This window comes from Urocampus carinirostris, chromosome 12, assembly GCF_059441175.1.
Source record: "Urocampus carinirostris isolate Australia breed hairy pipefish chromosome 12, RoL_Ucar_1.0, whole genome shotgun sequence".
NCBI lineage: Eukaryota > Metazoa > Chordata > Actinopteri > Syngnathiformes > Syngnathidae > Urocampus > Urocampus carinirostris.
This window is the reverse complement of record NC_142360.1, coordinates 17,028,299-17,042,229: the sequence shown is the minus strand read 5'-3', so window position 1 is coordinate 17,042,229 and position 13,931 is coordinate 17,028,299. Positions and strand designations below refer to the sequence as shown.

The window sequence follows — 13,931 nt, the reverse complement described above, 5'->3', positions numbered from 1 at the left end:
CATGCAATTCTTACCGCAGGTATGAGGGTTTCTCCTATGAGCATACCAAAGATATCGGTGAAGGTAACAGGCTGTCCAGAGGCCTTCTTGGTCCACAGAGCTTGGATGTAATTGGTTACATGTTGAGGCAACAAAAGCCGCAACGGATTACTGCTAACTCTGTCCATGAGTTCTTTGTTTATTTCTTTTGGGCCCTTGTTTGGAAACTCAGGGTGCGAATAGAGTGTGGACATGTACCTAAAGACCCAAACAAAGGAGGATGAGTAAGGGGCTGTTATTTCAAATGTAAGAAATCATATGACACAAGTTGACAAATCATTAAAAGGTTTCCAAAATTGCACAACTCTGAATTTTAAAAAATTGAATTGCTCTTTTATAGTCCAAACATTGTCCTTTATTTGGTAGTTCTGGATTTCAAATGCTAAGTAAACAAAGATTTTTGTCCCAAAAAAATGCTGTATCCGCCCCATTAGTCTAAACCAGGGGTGTCAATGTCAAATGGACGGAGGACGATATAAAAAATTTGAGGACACGCAAATGAAAGAAGATGCTAATGCTGGTAGCCTACAACAATACTTAAGATAACGGCTAAGCGCTAAAGCTAAATATGGACTCACTTCAGGCTAACCACAGCCAAAAATCACAGGAAAAGAAAGATTTATTTATCTAATAAGTTTGTTTAGTTTTTACTATTGAACTCCAATAAAGGAGATTGCATAAGATGCCAGTTTGTTATTTTGACTATTATACGTTACTGTTGTTCGTCTGTTTAAATATTTTGTCCTATTTACATCATTGTCACCATCGGCCAATCATGTTGCTGTTCTCAGATTTCCACACCCTTTCGGGCAGATCTGTTTTTGTAAGATTCCATAAAAAGGGCTCTTAGAATAGTTAGGAATTGATTATGAGCTTTTGGCTTTTTCCTTTTCTCCTTGCAATTTCAATACCAATTCATGGCTTCTCTACTTCTTTTAAGTGTCTACTAAACTACAAACAATGTACACAATCATTTTTAACACGAAAGAGGTTAATAAAAACATGTGGCACTTACTTTCAAGCCACTCCAAATTAAAAAAAATCACAATCTCAAGAAGAAGCTATCTGTGAATTTTTATTTTTGGAGCAACATACCAAGTGGATCCTGAGAGACCGGCAACATAGGTTGTACAGTCTAGAACTCCAGACTCAAACAAGGCCTTCATCACACCCGAATAGCCAACCATAGCACGAAAGCCACCTCCTGAACCTGAGATAGCGATAACCGGTACCTGTCTCAAACACAAAAGAAGTGTCATCAGTGCATTCAGATTTCCATTATTTCCTTGATAACCAAGTGAATTTCCTTCTGATGAATTCCTTTGGTGCGTCGTGTGTTGAAGTCATTAACAGATGCTTAAAATGACATTAGAGAGTCAGACCTTGTTCTGGGAAATGAACAGAAGAAATATGTGACATTGTGATATGTTAGAAAAGACGACAGCAACCGATTATCTCATTCCATAAGAACTTCCTGTGCAATATGAACATGACAAGGCCTGGTTGCAGATTACAAGCAGCCTCAAGGGCGTCACACAAAATCCACATGAGCGAAGAAGATGGAATTTAGTGTAGAGAATAGGAACTTAGTACTCCATTTTGAGTTGGTCTAATTTTATTACGAGAAAAGGCGTGCTGAGCATTAATGTTTGAGGAATAGTAGAGTTGATTTGATTTACAAAACAGTGACACACTTCCATCATAACTTTAAAGTAGAACAAATACTAAGTGATTATCGCCCAAAATATAATTGAATGTACCATATTTTCGGCACAATAAGACGCACCCCATCAAAAGGTAATGGCAGAGGGAATCAGGCTTTTCCCGTGGCGGGCCCCTCCTAAATGTTATTGTTCTGTATCTGTGCCCCGACAGTAGTGGGATCCAGTGTGTGTGCGTAAAAGACCTTGTATAGTATTTTGTTGTAAGACTTTGTGTTTTCTCCATTCACTAACATTCGTTGGTGAAGAAGCGGAGAAACTGTTTGTCAGAATGACAAATTGAGTTGAGATGATAATGAGATAAGTTCTAAAGTCTGGTTGGATGTCATTTGTACCACTAGTGATCTAGAGGTGAAGTATGGGCATTCTCACCGCAACTATTCGGAAGCGATCCCCATTGTGTACGTTGTTGTGTGATTATAGTAGGCGGCAAATTTCAAATATATTCCGAGTCTTCAGTGTCTTGAAAACCGCTATCTAAATGCAGAGCATTTACCATATCGAAATTCCCAGTCTCGCCCACTCCTAGGTTTTGGACTTGTAGCTTTAAGGATTTATGTAATCTATAGTTTATTGGTTATTCTTGAGCTTTACTATTCTCTGGTCTTGGCTGTTTTTATTTCTTCACTAGTGTGAAGCACATTGTAAAGCGCTTCGTGAGGTCTTCAGTGACTTTAAAAGCGCTATATAAATCTAAACCATTTACCATAATAATAATTTTGTTCAGATTCACACACATTCAATGCCAAACGTTTTCCTCAAATGGGAAATGCCAGACACCGGCCAGGGAATTTTTGCCATTTTGACAAATTTTTGAAGGGCTACAGCTCTGTAACTATATAGGAATAAGACATAGTGTATCAAAAGAAAGCTTCAACCCTCATCTTTCATTAAAAAAAATGTTTCTGGCTTTTACCATTGTTTAGTAAATTACAGTTTCATGAAAATACTCGTTTCCAAGAAAAGTTGAGGAAAACAGCTTTTCGTAAAATGATGCATTTACAGCAGAACTTTCCCTTTGGTGCTTTTTTTGTGCGTTTGTCATACCTTCAATATCTTAACAATTCTTTCCATAAACACAAGGGTAATTTGCTTGCATAATAATATTTTATTGCATGAACACCGAACTTATAAGTGATCGACGCATGTACTTTGCCATGATGTGATCACATGAATTCAGTCACCATGACAATTGCGTTCCTGCGGACGTACACGAAATGTCATCCCTCTCTGCCGTGAAAATGACAAAGGGACTTTGATATCTTTTTAGAGGGAAAAAATCTTCAAGTAGCCAAAATACCTCCAAGCACCTGACAATGGGGGCATTTCCTGCCTATGACTTAGCATTCTTTGAGTGGGTATGCTGGATGTTATACTTTTTCCTTATCGCTCATTTTGACTGTATAGTAATCCTCTCGCTTCTACTGTGTGAGTTGCTTTTTCTGCGAAATAATTGGCTGGAACTCGTCACCTTCTTTGTTTCCTGAATTTTGGTCTGGAAGTTGTGTTTTCATTGCGTTAGCATCCACATTTTCTTTCGCGGGTGGTAATTACAGTTTAAATTATGGACTAATATCAAATGTTTTTATTATCTATTGTGGAAAATAATATATGGTAATGATTATCGTTATCGATTTTATAGCCCAGGCCTAGGTCAATATATTGTACTATCTCTGCACCACAATCCTTTAATTGGATACATTTGAGAAATGGAAATGATTTCTTGTTTGTGTCGCAGCTTGTCATTAGGGTCAAATGGTGCGTCCTGAAGTCAGACCAGTTGAGAACTAGCGCTGCAATGAAAAAGAGGACACGAAAACTGGTACAGTATTACAAGGAACAAACTGAAGTGCATGTCAGTTCTAAAACTCTCCCAAAAAGGAGTGTGAAAAGAAAGGAGGCGATCAAACTCCTAACTAAGCACAGACTCAAAGATGCCTGTTACATCTCTGAAATATCAAACATTGTTCCTGTAGTTGTAAGTGCTCACATAGGCACAATTCTTGTTTCTTACTCAAGCTTTGTTACTCAAACTGAAAGTGCATCTCTAATGAACTTAAACTAGGAACTAGCAGATATTGCAGACAGAGAATTGTCACCTACCAACTGGTCATTCATCTGACAAATAAGACGACTAGGAGGCCTGATGGACTGGCGGACCCTAAGACCATAACGGTTGGGTTGAGCACAAATAACCTGAGCTTGAGGGTCTGGGACAGTCAAGTCTAAACAGTCAGTATCAGGGGAGTCTGTGTCCGAATGATCAGTGTTCAATGGGGTCTCGTCTGGGAGGACAGTGTGTGGTGGGCCCATACCCAAAGGGATCATGTTTTCAGAGCATTGTGATGGGCTTTCCGTATTGTCACTTGAAGTATGGTCAACATCCTGTTCAGGGATGTGCTGACTTCCTCGACTGGATGTATCGACTGTGAGAGAGTCAGACTGGGCATCAGATCTGCTGTCTAGTGAGTTATCCTCCACCTCTGGATGAACTTGCTCTTCACCTGCCTGTATCACCCAGTTTACTGTACGGACATCACTGTCTTCAACCGCGTCAGGTAAATTTCATCTACCTCAGCACGGGCTCCCCCCAAGGCTGCGTCCTAAGCCCCTTGCTGTTCACCTTGATGACACACGACTGCGTCCCTAGGTCCGCCACAAACCACATCGTGAAGTATGCTGACGACACAACAGTGGTGGGCCTCATCAGGGATGACAACGACCTAGCCTACAGAGAGGAGGTGGAGCAGTTGGTGGGCTGGTGCAGGGACAACAGCCTGGTCCTGAATGTTGACAAAACTAAAGAGATCATTGTCGACTTTAGGAAAAACCAGCCCAACCATGCCCCACTTTGCATCAACAACAAGGCTGTGGAGGTTGTCAGCAGTATCAAGTTCCTAGGGGTGCACATTACAAACAAACTCACCTGGTCCGTGAACACTGCATCACTGGTTAAGAGGGCACAGCAGCGCCTGTACTTCCTGCGGAGGATGAGGAGAGCCCACCTGCCCCCACCCTCCCTCATCACATTCTACAGGGGCACCATAGAGAGTATCCTGACCAGCTGTATCTCTGTGTGGTGTGGAGGCTGCAGCGCTACCGACTGGGGTAGTGTGAGGAGGGTAACGAGGACAGCAGAGAAAATAATCGGGACTACACTTCCCTCCATTCAGGACATTGGCCAGAAGCGCTGCCTATCCCATGCTAAGAACATTACCGGGGACCCCTCTCACCCCTATCATGGACTGTTCACTCTGCTAGCCTCTGGGAAGAGGTTCTGCAGTGTGCGGTGCAGGACCACCAGGCTCCGCAATAGTCTAGTCCCCCTGGCCATTAGACTGTTAAATGGTCAATCTAACATATAGTTAACTTAAATCTAAACGGCTGCTAATCTGACTTTTTGCACTACTGGCAGTTTTTTATAGCTTGCCACTCATTGCACATTGCTCTCTGCACTATGGTAATTACAGCGTTATTGTTAATGTTACTGTGTACCTGACTTGTTAACCTGACTGCCCATTTTGCACATCTGGTTAGCTACTCTTCTTGCACTATCGGCACTATGGTAAAATACTATACGTAGCCAATTACAATACAACTTTATTTATATCTGTAGCCAATTACAATACAACTTTATTTATATCTGTACATTCAAGGAAACTGTGGGGGTCAGATGCATCGACATTTCGTTCTGTATACACGTGTACTAGAATGACAATAAAGTAGATCTGAATCTGAATCTGAATCATAACCATGCTTGAGATCTCCACACAACACCTTTCCATGTTTCCATGTTGTTTCCATGATATGTAAAAAGTGAGATTCAATGAGAGAAAGGCTGCACCAGGAAGTGAATTGACGTATTCCAGCCTCCTTCAGCATTCTTAGCTATAAACGCCTTGCTTGAATTACTGGAGTCAGCTTTTGGCACAATAGTACTTTGATAAAATTGCTTCTCATGACCAGTCTGAGCTGTTTTATATATCTTTTTTTCCGCCCAGGTGTTTGATACTTCATCTGGGTGTGTCTTTCCAAAAAGCTACAGACAATCAATACAATTATACTTACCAGTCTGAGCTATTTTATATATATATATATATATATATATATATATATATATATATATATATATATATATATATATATATATATATATATATATATATATGTAACCGCGGTGTACCCGTCCCACCAAAGATCTACATTCACGCTGGACTAGTTGATGAGGTTTTTATTATAGTTGCTCCAAATGAATGAGTCACAACACAACATGTGGTAAGCTTCTCTGCTGGCTTTGATCTCTTTGGCAGCTCGTTGATATTACACCCGTTACATAAATATATATATATATGGGCAGCACGGCGGCGCAGTGGTTAGCACGTGTGCGGCACAGTTCTGAGGTCGTGGGAACCTCCTGCGTGGGTTCAAATCTAGCAACCGGACTTCCTGTGCGGAGTTTGTATGTTCTCCCCGCGTGGGTTTCCTCCGGGCACTCCGGTTTCCTCCCACATTCCAAAGACATGCATTTCAGGTGAATTGGCCGGTCCAAATTGTCCCTAGGTGTGAATGGGCGAGCGAGTTGTCTCTCCCCGTGTGCCCTGCGATTGGCTGGCAACCAGTTCAGGGTGTCCCCTGCCCACTGCCCGGATATGGCTGGGATGGGCTCCAGCCCCCCCGCGACCCTAATAAGGATACGCGGTACAGCTAATGAGAGGAGATATATATATATATATATATATATATATATATATATATATATATACTTATACATATATATATATATATATATATACATATACATAAGTATATATACATATATATATATATATATATACATATATATATATATATATATATATACATATATATATATATATATATATATATGTATATATATATATATATATATATATACATATACATATACATATACATACATATACATATACATATACAAAGACACTCACATTCACCAAACATTCATTCCACTTTGCTCTTCCCAAACTGACACCGAACATTAAGCCCACAGCACAAGGGGTGAGTTGCTGTTTCATGCAACTTTTCATCAGCAGAGAGGCCCAATAGCCTACACTGGTTTATCCTCTCCGCCGCCATATGGTTCGATCCCTGCTCACCCCACCAGCTGGCCCGAGCAGGCCACCCGGGACCCCAGTTTAGCCAGTTCGAGCTGCACAATGCACAATGCATATCAGCCGTTCTTAACTATTCTTTGCCATTCAAATCTATTCCTAGCACACACTTTTGACACGCTCGACTTGGTTCTGACTCGAGGAGTTTCAACCTCAAACATGGCGGTGCTATCGTGTACTACAGTTATCTCGGATCATTATTTAGTTACATTTGAGGTGCTAGCTAAAAGTAGTGTTAAAAAAGCTGAAGGATTTAGCGGACGCAATATAAGCACTGGCACAGTTTCTGAGCTCTCCGATATTCTTCCAGGAGCAGTTGCGTCCTTTCCTTCCTACATAGGCTCCATCGAACCACTCCTAAATGAATTTAACGCTACCCTGGCCAATGCCCTGGATTCAGTTGCGCCCATCCGGCATAAATCACGACCTAAAAGACGCACACCTTGGTTTAATGATGAAACTAGATCCCTTAAACGAGAATGCAGGAAATCTGAAAGAAAATGGCGCGCTACCAAGCTTGAAGTTTTCCATCAGATCTGGTGTGATAGTTTGTTAAGGTATAAAGCGGCCCTGGCCTCTGCAAAATCAGCCTACCTTTCGAAAGTGATTGCGTCACAAAAGAACAATCCCAAGGTCCTTTTCGACACTGTAGCATCGCTAAAAAGGCAACAGACTATCCCAGATAGCTCCACCCATTCTGCCCACGACATAATGGTCTTCTTTACTAAGAAGATCCAAAGCATACAGGAAGAAATTGCTAAAGACAGTATTAATTCAACACATACTAAAGCACTCAAATCTCTAGATGCACGACATGGTGGCTGTCTAGGTATTTTGTCCCGTTTTAGTGAACTGTCACTCGAAAATCTTAAACAGATGGTGAATACGGCCAAACCGACGACTTGCCAGTTCGACCCACTTCCAGGTTCACTTATCAAAGGTCTCTTTGGCGTTCTTGCACCTTCAGTTCTAAATATTTTAAACATATCACTCGCCTCAGGTGTAGTTCCAGCTGCTTTTAAGTCCGCTGTCATTAAACCCACACTGAAACGACCCAACCTAGATCCAGAAAACCTATGTAATTATAGACCTGTGTCAAACCTACCGTTTCTTTCTAAAATACTTGAAAAAGTAGTGGCACAGCAGCTGAATGATTTCTTGTCCGAGAACAATCTCTTTGAATCAATGCAATCAGGATTCAGGGCTAACCACTCTACTGAGACAGCTCTGATTAAGGTAACCAATGATCTCCTACGGGCAATGGACTCGGGCACATCATCACTTTTGCTGCTGCTGGACCTTAGTGCTGCATTTGACACAGTGGACCATATTATCTTGCTAGAACGGTTGGAAAAATGGATTGGTCTCTCAGGAAGCGTCCTATTATGGTTCATATCCTACCTCTCACATAGGACACACTGCGTTAAATATGGCGAATTGACATCTGAGCCATTTAGTGTTACTTGTGGTGTTCCGCAGGGTTCAGTGCTTGGCCCCCTTCTCTTCAGCATTTATATGCTTCCACTAGGTGATATTATTCGTAAGTATAATATCAGTTTCCATTGCTACGCAGATGACACTCAACTCTATCTCCCGATGGAGGAATCTGCCACACTAAACTGTGGAACTTTGGAGGCCTGCCTCACTGAGATAAAAGAGTGGATGTCACTCAATTTCCTGCGTCTTAACCCTGAAAAGACTGAAATGTTAGTTATTGGTCCTTCTAAGTCCCGTGACTTATTCTCTAAAACCGCAGTGAACTTGGACAATTGCCACATCACACAGAGTGACTCACTTAAAAATTTAGGTGTCATTTTCGACCCTGATCTGTCCTTTCAAACACATGTGAAGAAAATTACTAGAACCGCTTTCTTCCATCTCCGTAACATTGCTAAAATTCGTCCTATACTTTCTCAGTCGGATGCGGAAATCATAATTCATGCGTTTGTTACCTCCCGTCTCGACTACTGTAATGCACTACTTTCCGGTCTCAAGAGTCTTCAGCTGGTACAAAATGCTGCAGCGAGGCTTTTAACAAGGACAAAAAAGTACGATCACATCACCCCAATTTTGGCTAACCTGCATTGGCTCCCTGTTAGCCTAAGATGCGATTTTAAGGTTCTCCTACTACTATACAAAATCATACATGGACTTTCCCCCTCATATCTTTCAGATCTGATCTCCCCCTATGTCCCGGCCCGAAGCCTTCGTTCCGAGAGCGCCGGTCTCCTGGTGATCCCAAGAGCCAAGAAGTGTTCCGCTGGTTCGAGAGCGTTCTCCATCCGGGCACCGGTGTTGTGGAATGCTCTTCCCCCTGAGATCCGATCTGCAACCTCGGTGGAAATGTTTAAATCTAGGCTTAAAACTCACTTCTACTCTATAGCATACGAGTAACCTAATCTTATATGTAATAACTTGTGAAGCCCTTAGAGACTAATTGTGATTAAGGGCTATACAAATAAAAATGACTTGACTTGACTTGACTTTTGATTCCATCAAATAAACCAACCTCACATCCAGAGCTCGTTTCACCCCATCCATCCAACCATATTTAGGCCTTCCTCTCATTCTATTATCCACAACTTCTGCACTAAATACTCTCTTAGTCAAACGACCTGCATACATTCTTTCTAAATGTCCAAACCATGTCAGAACATTTTTATCAACAATGTTAGCAAGCTCTCTTACCCAACCAGTTCTTCTCCTTACTTGATCATTCCTTGACCTACCAGTCCTGTCACTACACAGATACTACGCAAACATATAATTTTAATAACATTCAACCTATTGCGCTCATTTAATCTTAAACCTTACACCTCTGAGCTATACATCACTGTTGGTAATACCACACCTTCATATAATTCTTGCTTTGCATCCATTCGCAGATGTCTACATTTGAACAATCTGTTCAGCACACCCATTGCCTTGCAACAATGACCCACCCTCTTCTTCAAATCCTCCTCCAAGCCACCAACTTCTGTCACATATGAACGCAAGTACTTAAAACCATCTACCTCCTGCAACTTTATGCCATTTATTAAAATCTGTGATCCACCTACCTCTCCACCTCTCGAACACCTCATTACATTATTCTTCTCTGCATTCACTTCAACATTCCTTCTCTTACACACACAAACTCAACTATCAAAGCACTCAGTCCTGCTGCAGAATCAGCCACCAAAGCAGTGTCATCTGCAAATAACATGCAACCCATCCTCACACACTATAGCTTAAACCGTATACTCTTAAACGCACCTAACGCAACACTCCATCCATACACAACAGCCAAGGTGACATACACACTAGAAAATAAATGTCCTGATATTTATCCGAATAACCTCAAAGCAGTAGTTAATCTTTATACAGCACATTTTCAAGTAGCATATTGTTAGAAATTAAAAAAACACGTGGAGTAAAGTACAAGGCCTTGCCTAATACTTTGTGCCTGATCTATTTAAATTTGCACTTCTAACAAGGCCTGATTTCAGGCACGGCCGCTGAAAAAAGGGACTAGTGTTGCCTGCATAGCCACTAGCATTAACGGTTAGCATCTTGGATGCTAGCATTAGACGCTAGTATCATGGACGCAAGTATAAGCGCTGCTCGTTAGGGGGCCAAAAGCAAGCTAGTTCAGCGTTTCCCATACTGTGTCAGAGCCAGAACAGACAGTAGTCCCAAACGCTGAATGTTTCACACCAAGCTTTATTGAGGAAGCGGAGAAGTCAGGCGTGGGAAAACAAACACCAGCAATCTCGTGCTCACTGGGCAGGAAAAGCAGGAATCCCTCGAGATCGGAGCGTCGTCGGAAGACAGAAACAAGTCGGGCAGCCGGACAGGAGATCGGAGCGTGGTCAGGGGGCGGAAACAAGACGGACAGACGGAGACGGGAAGCCAGTGGTAGACGAGTATGATACAGGTTAGGACGGGACGGACAGGAGCCAGAGTCAAAAGGTGCTTGCCTTGCATGTGCGGACGTTCGCTGACAGACTTATCAGGAGTGAATGAGAAATAGGAGGGGAACCATTTAGGAAACGAGCAGCAGCTGGAGTGGGCACAGGTGAGAGCAATGGGCAAATCATGACATACTGTCTCTAGCGGGCCGCATGCATTTAATTGTTGCTGCCAGATTCTCATTAACTTACTATTTTTTAACTTTAATGCAAAGTTAATCAAAATAAATTTAAGGTATTCCGTTATATAAAAGAACAAAAATGCCAATGTCTCGATCACTGGTAGTCGATTGATAAAAATTGCCGAGATATACTAGCAAATGTTATCCTCGATCAAGCATTTATTGTTTACACAGATGATTTTTTATTCTTCCTTGTCCATCTTGCTGTGAGTAAAAAGGGCACCTATTTTTTGCATTAATCTCCTGTCTTGTTTACCATGATTAGTCTGTGACACTTTGCTCTGTCATAGCCTTTTATACCTACAGTATCTATGATTCAATAGTTTACCAAGAAACACATTTATCATAGATCCAGCTTTATGAATTTGCTCAAAAAATGCACATGAATTTAAAATGTAAAAAAAAATCATACAAGAGGGAAAATCCCATTGACCCCTACACCAGGGGTCCGAGACCTTTTTGACCCAGAGAGCCATAAAAGCAATAATAATTAGACTTTATTTTGGAGAGAGCCACACTAAATATTTTAAGATGAAAATTCAACAAAATTGCCAAACCCAAATTTCATTTTACTGTGTGATGATTTGATAAAATCTAAGAAGTAATAATAATGCCAGAGCCTGTGTCCAATATCAATATAAATATACCACTTAAAATCCGTCTCCCTCCCACAATAAGGAGTGTCGAGGCTCATTTGTCCTAGAAAAGCCGTCTGCCTCGCATTCCGCTGAAAACAAGCACTTTCGGATCTATCAATAGCTGTAGGTGCTTTGTTAGAGCATCTGGGTATTCAAAGTTTGTTGTGTGGCTTTTCATTATAAAATGTCTAAACAATGAACATAGAATGCTTAGTGAGCTTCCATATACAGGACTATTTTGTGATGTAGAGCCAAAATGGGGTCTGTTGGTATGATAAATTGACTGTAAATTATAGTCGAAATTGTGTCCTATATAAACTGGACTGAACCTTCCAGCTATTCAGTAGTTCCTCGGCTTTGCACGTGCGACAATCAGCCCTTCAAGTAATTGTATGTTGAAAAAAGTAAATCAAGCTCTATTTTATCTCAGAGCCATATGTACTTATGAAAAGAGCCATGTACGGCTCGAAAGCCATAGGTTCTGACTCCTACCCTAGACTCTCGAAAAATTCTATGAGAAACACTAAATATCTCTAACGCTCACCTCTTCTGGTGAACTTGGAAGGAATCGGGGTTTTTCCATGTTAAGAAGCTTCTTGATGCCCAGCATCACCCTTTCTCTGCGAGTGTGTCGGAACTGCTTCTCGTTGTCGCACAATGCCAAGCTGAACCGTAAATCCAATTTTGTGCTGAGGGCACAAAGATGAGCATTTTACTCAAACAAGAGAGGGTTGTGTAGCGAAAAGTAAAACTGCACAGTTTGGCGGATTAATGAATGAATATAAATTATATTTGGCTACATAACTTACCATATCTCCAGGAACATCTCCAAGTAAACTTTGGTTGCCTATCAGAATAATGACAAAAGACATTTAAGATATGGCTTTTTGTTTCAGGATCTGCTTGCGGAAAATTACGATGTTCTCACTTTGCCGATGAGGAAGGTCTCCTTCTGTTTGCGGCCCACTTTGAGGTTGGAGATATTAAAGGAAGTTGTCCCAAGGGTCTCGTCCATCACATAATTGGCATCCATTAATGTAATCTGAGTAAAATCAACAGTCTGCCTCAGTTTTCCTCACTCTTTTTTTATTGATGTAACCCCGTTAACTTAGTTTCCTGTGTCACAATCCACTACTCGTTCCTGTTTGTTCACTCTATCGCTTCTCTCTCAATTGCCCTTAATTTTTTTTTCTTATCATGACTCTTCCACTTTCCTTTTTTGGTATTCTGTCCCCTTGGTTCCTTGCTAGTTTGTTGTCTTTCTCGTCACGTTCCAAGCACCCCAGCCACAGCGCTCTTGTTTATTTAGTGAGCTGCCTTATGAGCTGTCAACTTAGCTGCTTGGACTTATTAGATTACCAAATCTTTCGCCTGTTTATTGGATTCTGTTTGGGGCATCTGGTGTACTGGATACTGTTGCCTCACTTCCTGCCATTCCGTGTACCGAAACTTGCCCTAATAAAGGACTACTATTTTATTATACATTTGATACTATGCATTGAACTTTCTCACCATCTTGAGTGGATTTATGACATTAAGATGAATATCTACCAAAACAGGTGTTACAGTGATGCTCTTTGATGTTGTACAATGTGGATAAAACATTTGTTTTAATTGTTTCCTTTCACTTCGAAATGTACTTAAAATGGACCTAATTAAATGCCAATGGGGGATTTGATTTTATTACTTTGACTTTACAATATTTTTCTAGACTTGATTTCTGACTACTAAAAGCAAATCATTCTCACAATCAGCAGAATTATCAGTTATGGTAGAGGGAAGTAAGTTTTGCTAATTTTTAGTATAGATTATCAAGTATAAGTTAGCAAGAATTGAACAAAGAAATCTAAATAGGTAAAAGTACCTGTGACATCAGACAATTGAATCAAAAGCAAGATTAAGCAAGATGAGACAAACCTCAAGGACGTTCTGCAGGTTGGGGTCTAAAATGAAATGAAATGTCTCGTCCCATTTTGGATTGATGTCATTGTCTATGTGTTTGGTCTTCTTTCTGCTTTCTGGGGCGGTCTTGATGAACAGTTCAACATATGGATCTGGTGTGTCCACTGCACATACAAACACACACTTTACATCAACATTTTAAAGGACTCTCTCATCTCAGCCACCACATCTTTGACTTGGTGCTACAGGTCCCTCAAAACAAGTCGTGTTTATTTGTATAGCACTTAATCACAAGTAGTGTCAAAGGGCTGCACAGACCACAGGCTATTGCAAACTACAGACTATTATT

General features: G+C 40.9%; 1 protein-coding gene across 2 annotated transcripts in view; it reads right to left on the bottom strand.

Moving 5' to 3' along the window:
* The window catches only part of pla2g4ab (phospholipase A2, group IVAb (cytosolic, calcium-dependent)), a 52,511-nt gene that overhangs the window by 30,419 nt on the left and 8,161 nt on the right, over positions 1-13,931 (bottom strand). For both annotated transcript variants that reach the window (XM_088350260.1, XM_088350261.1), the window contains exons 4-9: positions 13,598-13,746; positions 12,609-12,722; positions 12,490-12,527; positions 12,225-12,369; positions 1,135-1,271; positions 15-237 (exon numbers count right to left, since the gene is read on the bottom strand). In XM_088350260.1, coding sequence (XP_088206386.1) covers positions 15-237; positions 1,135-1,271; positions 12,225-12,369; positions 12,490-12,527; positions 12,609-12,722; positions 13,598-13,746 — 806 coding nt within the window. The remainder of the gene's footprint in view (positions 1-14; positions 238-1,134; positions 1,272-12,224; positions 12,370-12,489; positions 12,528-12,608; positions 12,723-13,597; positions 13,747-13,931) is intronic.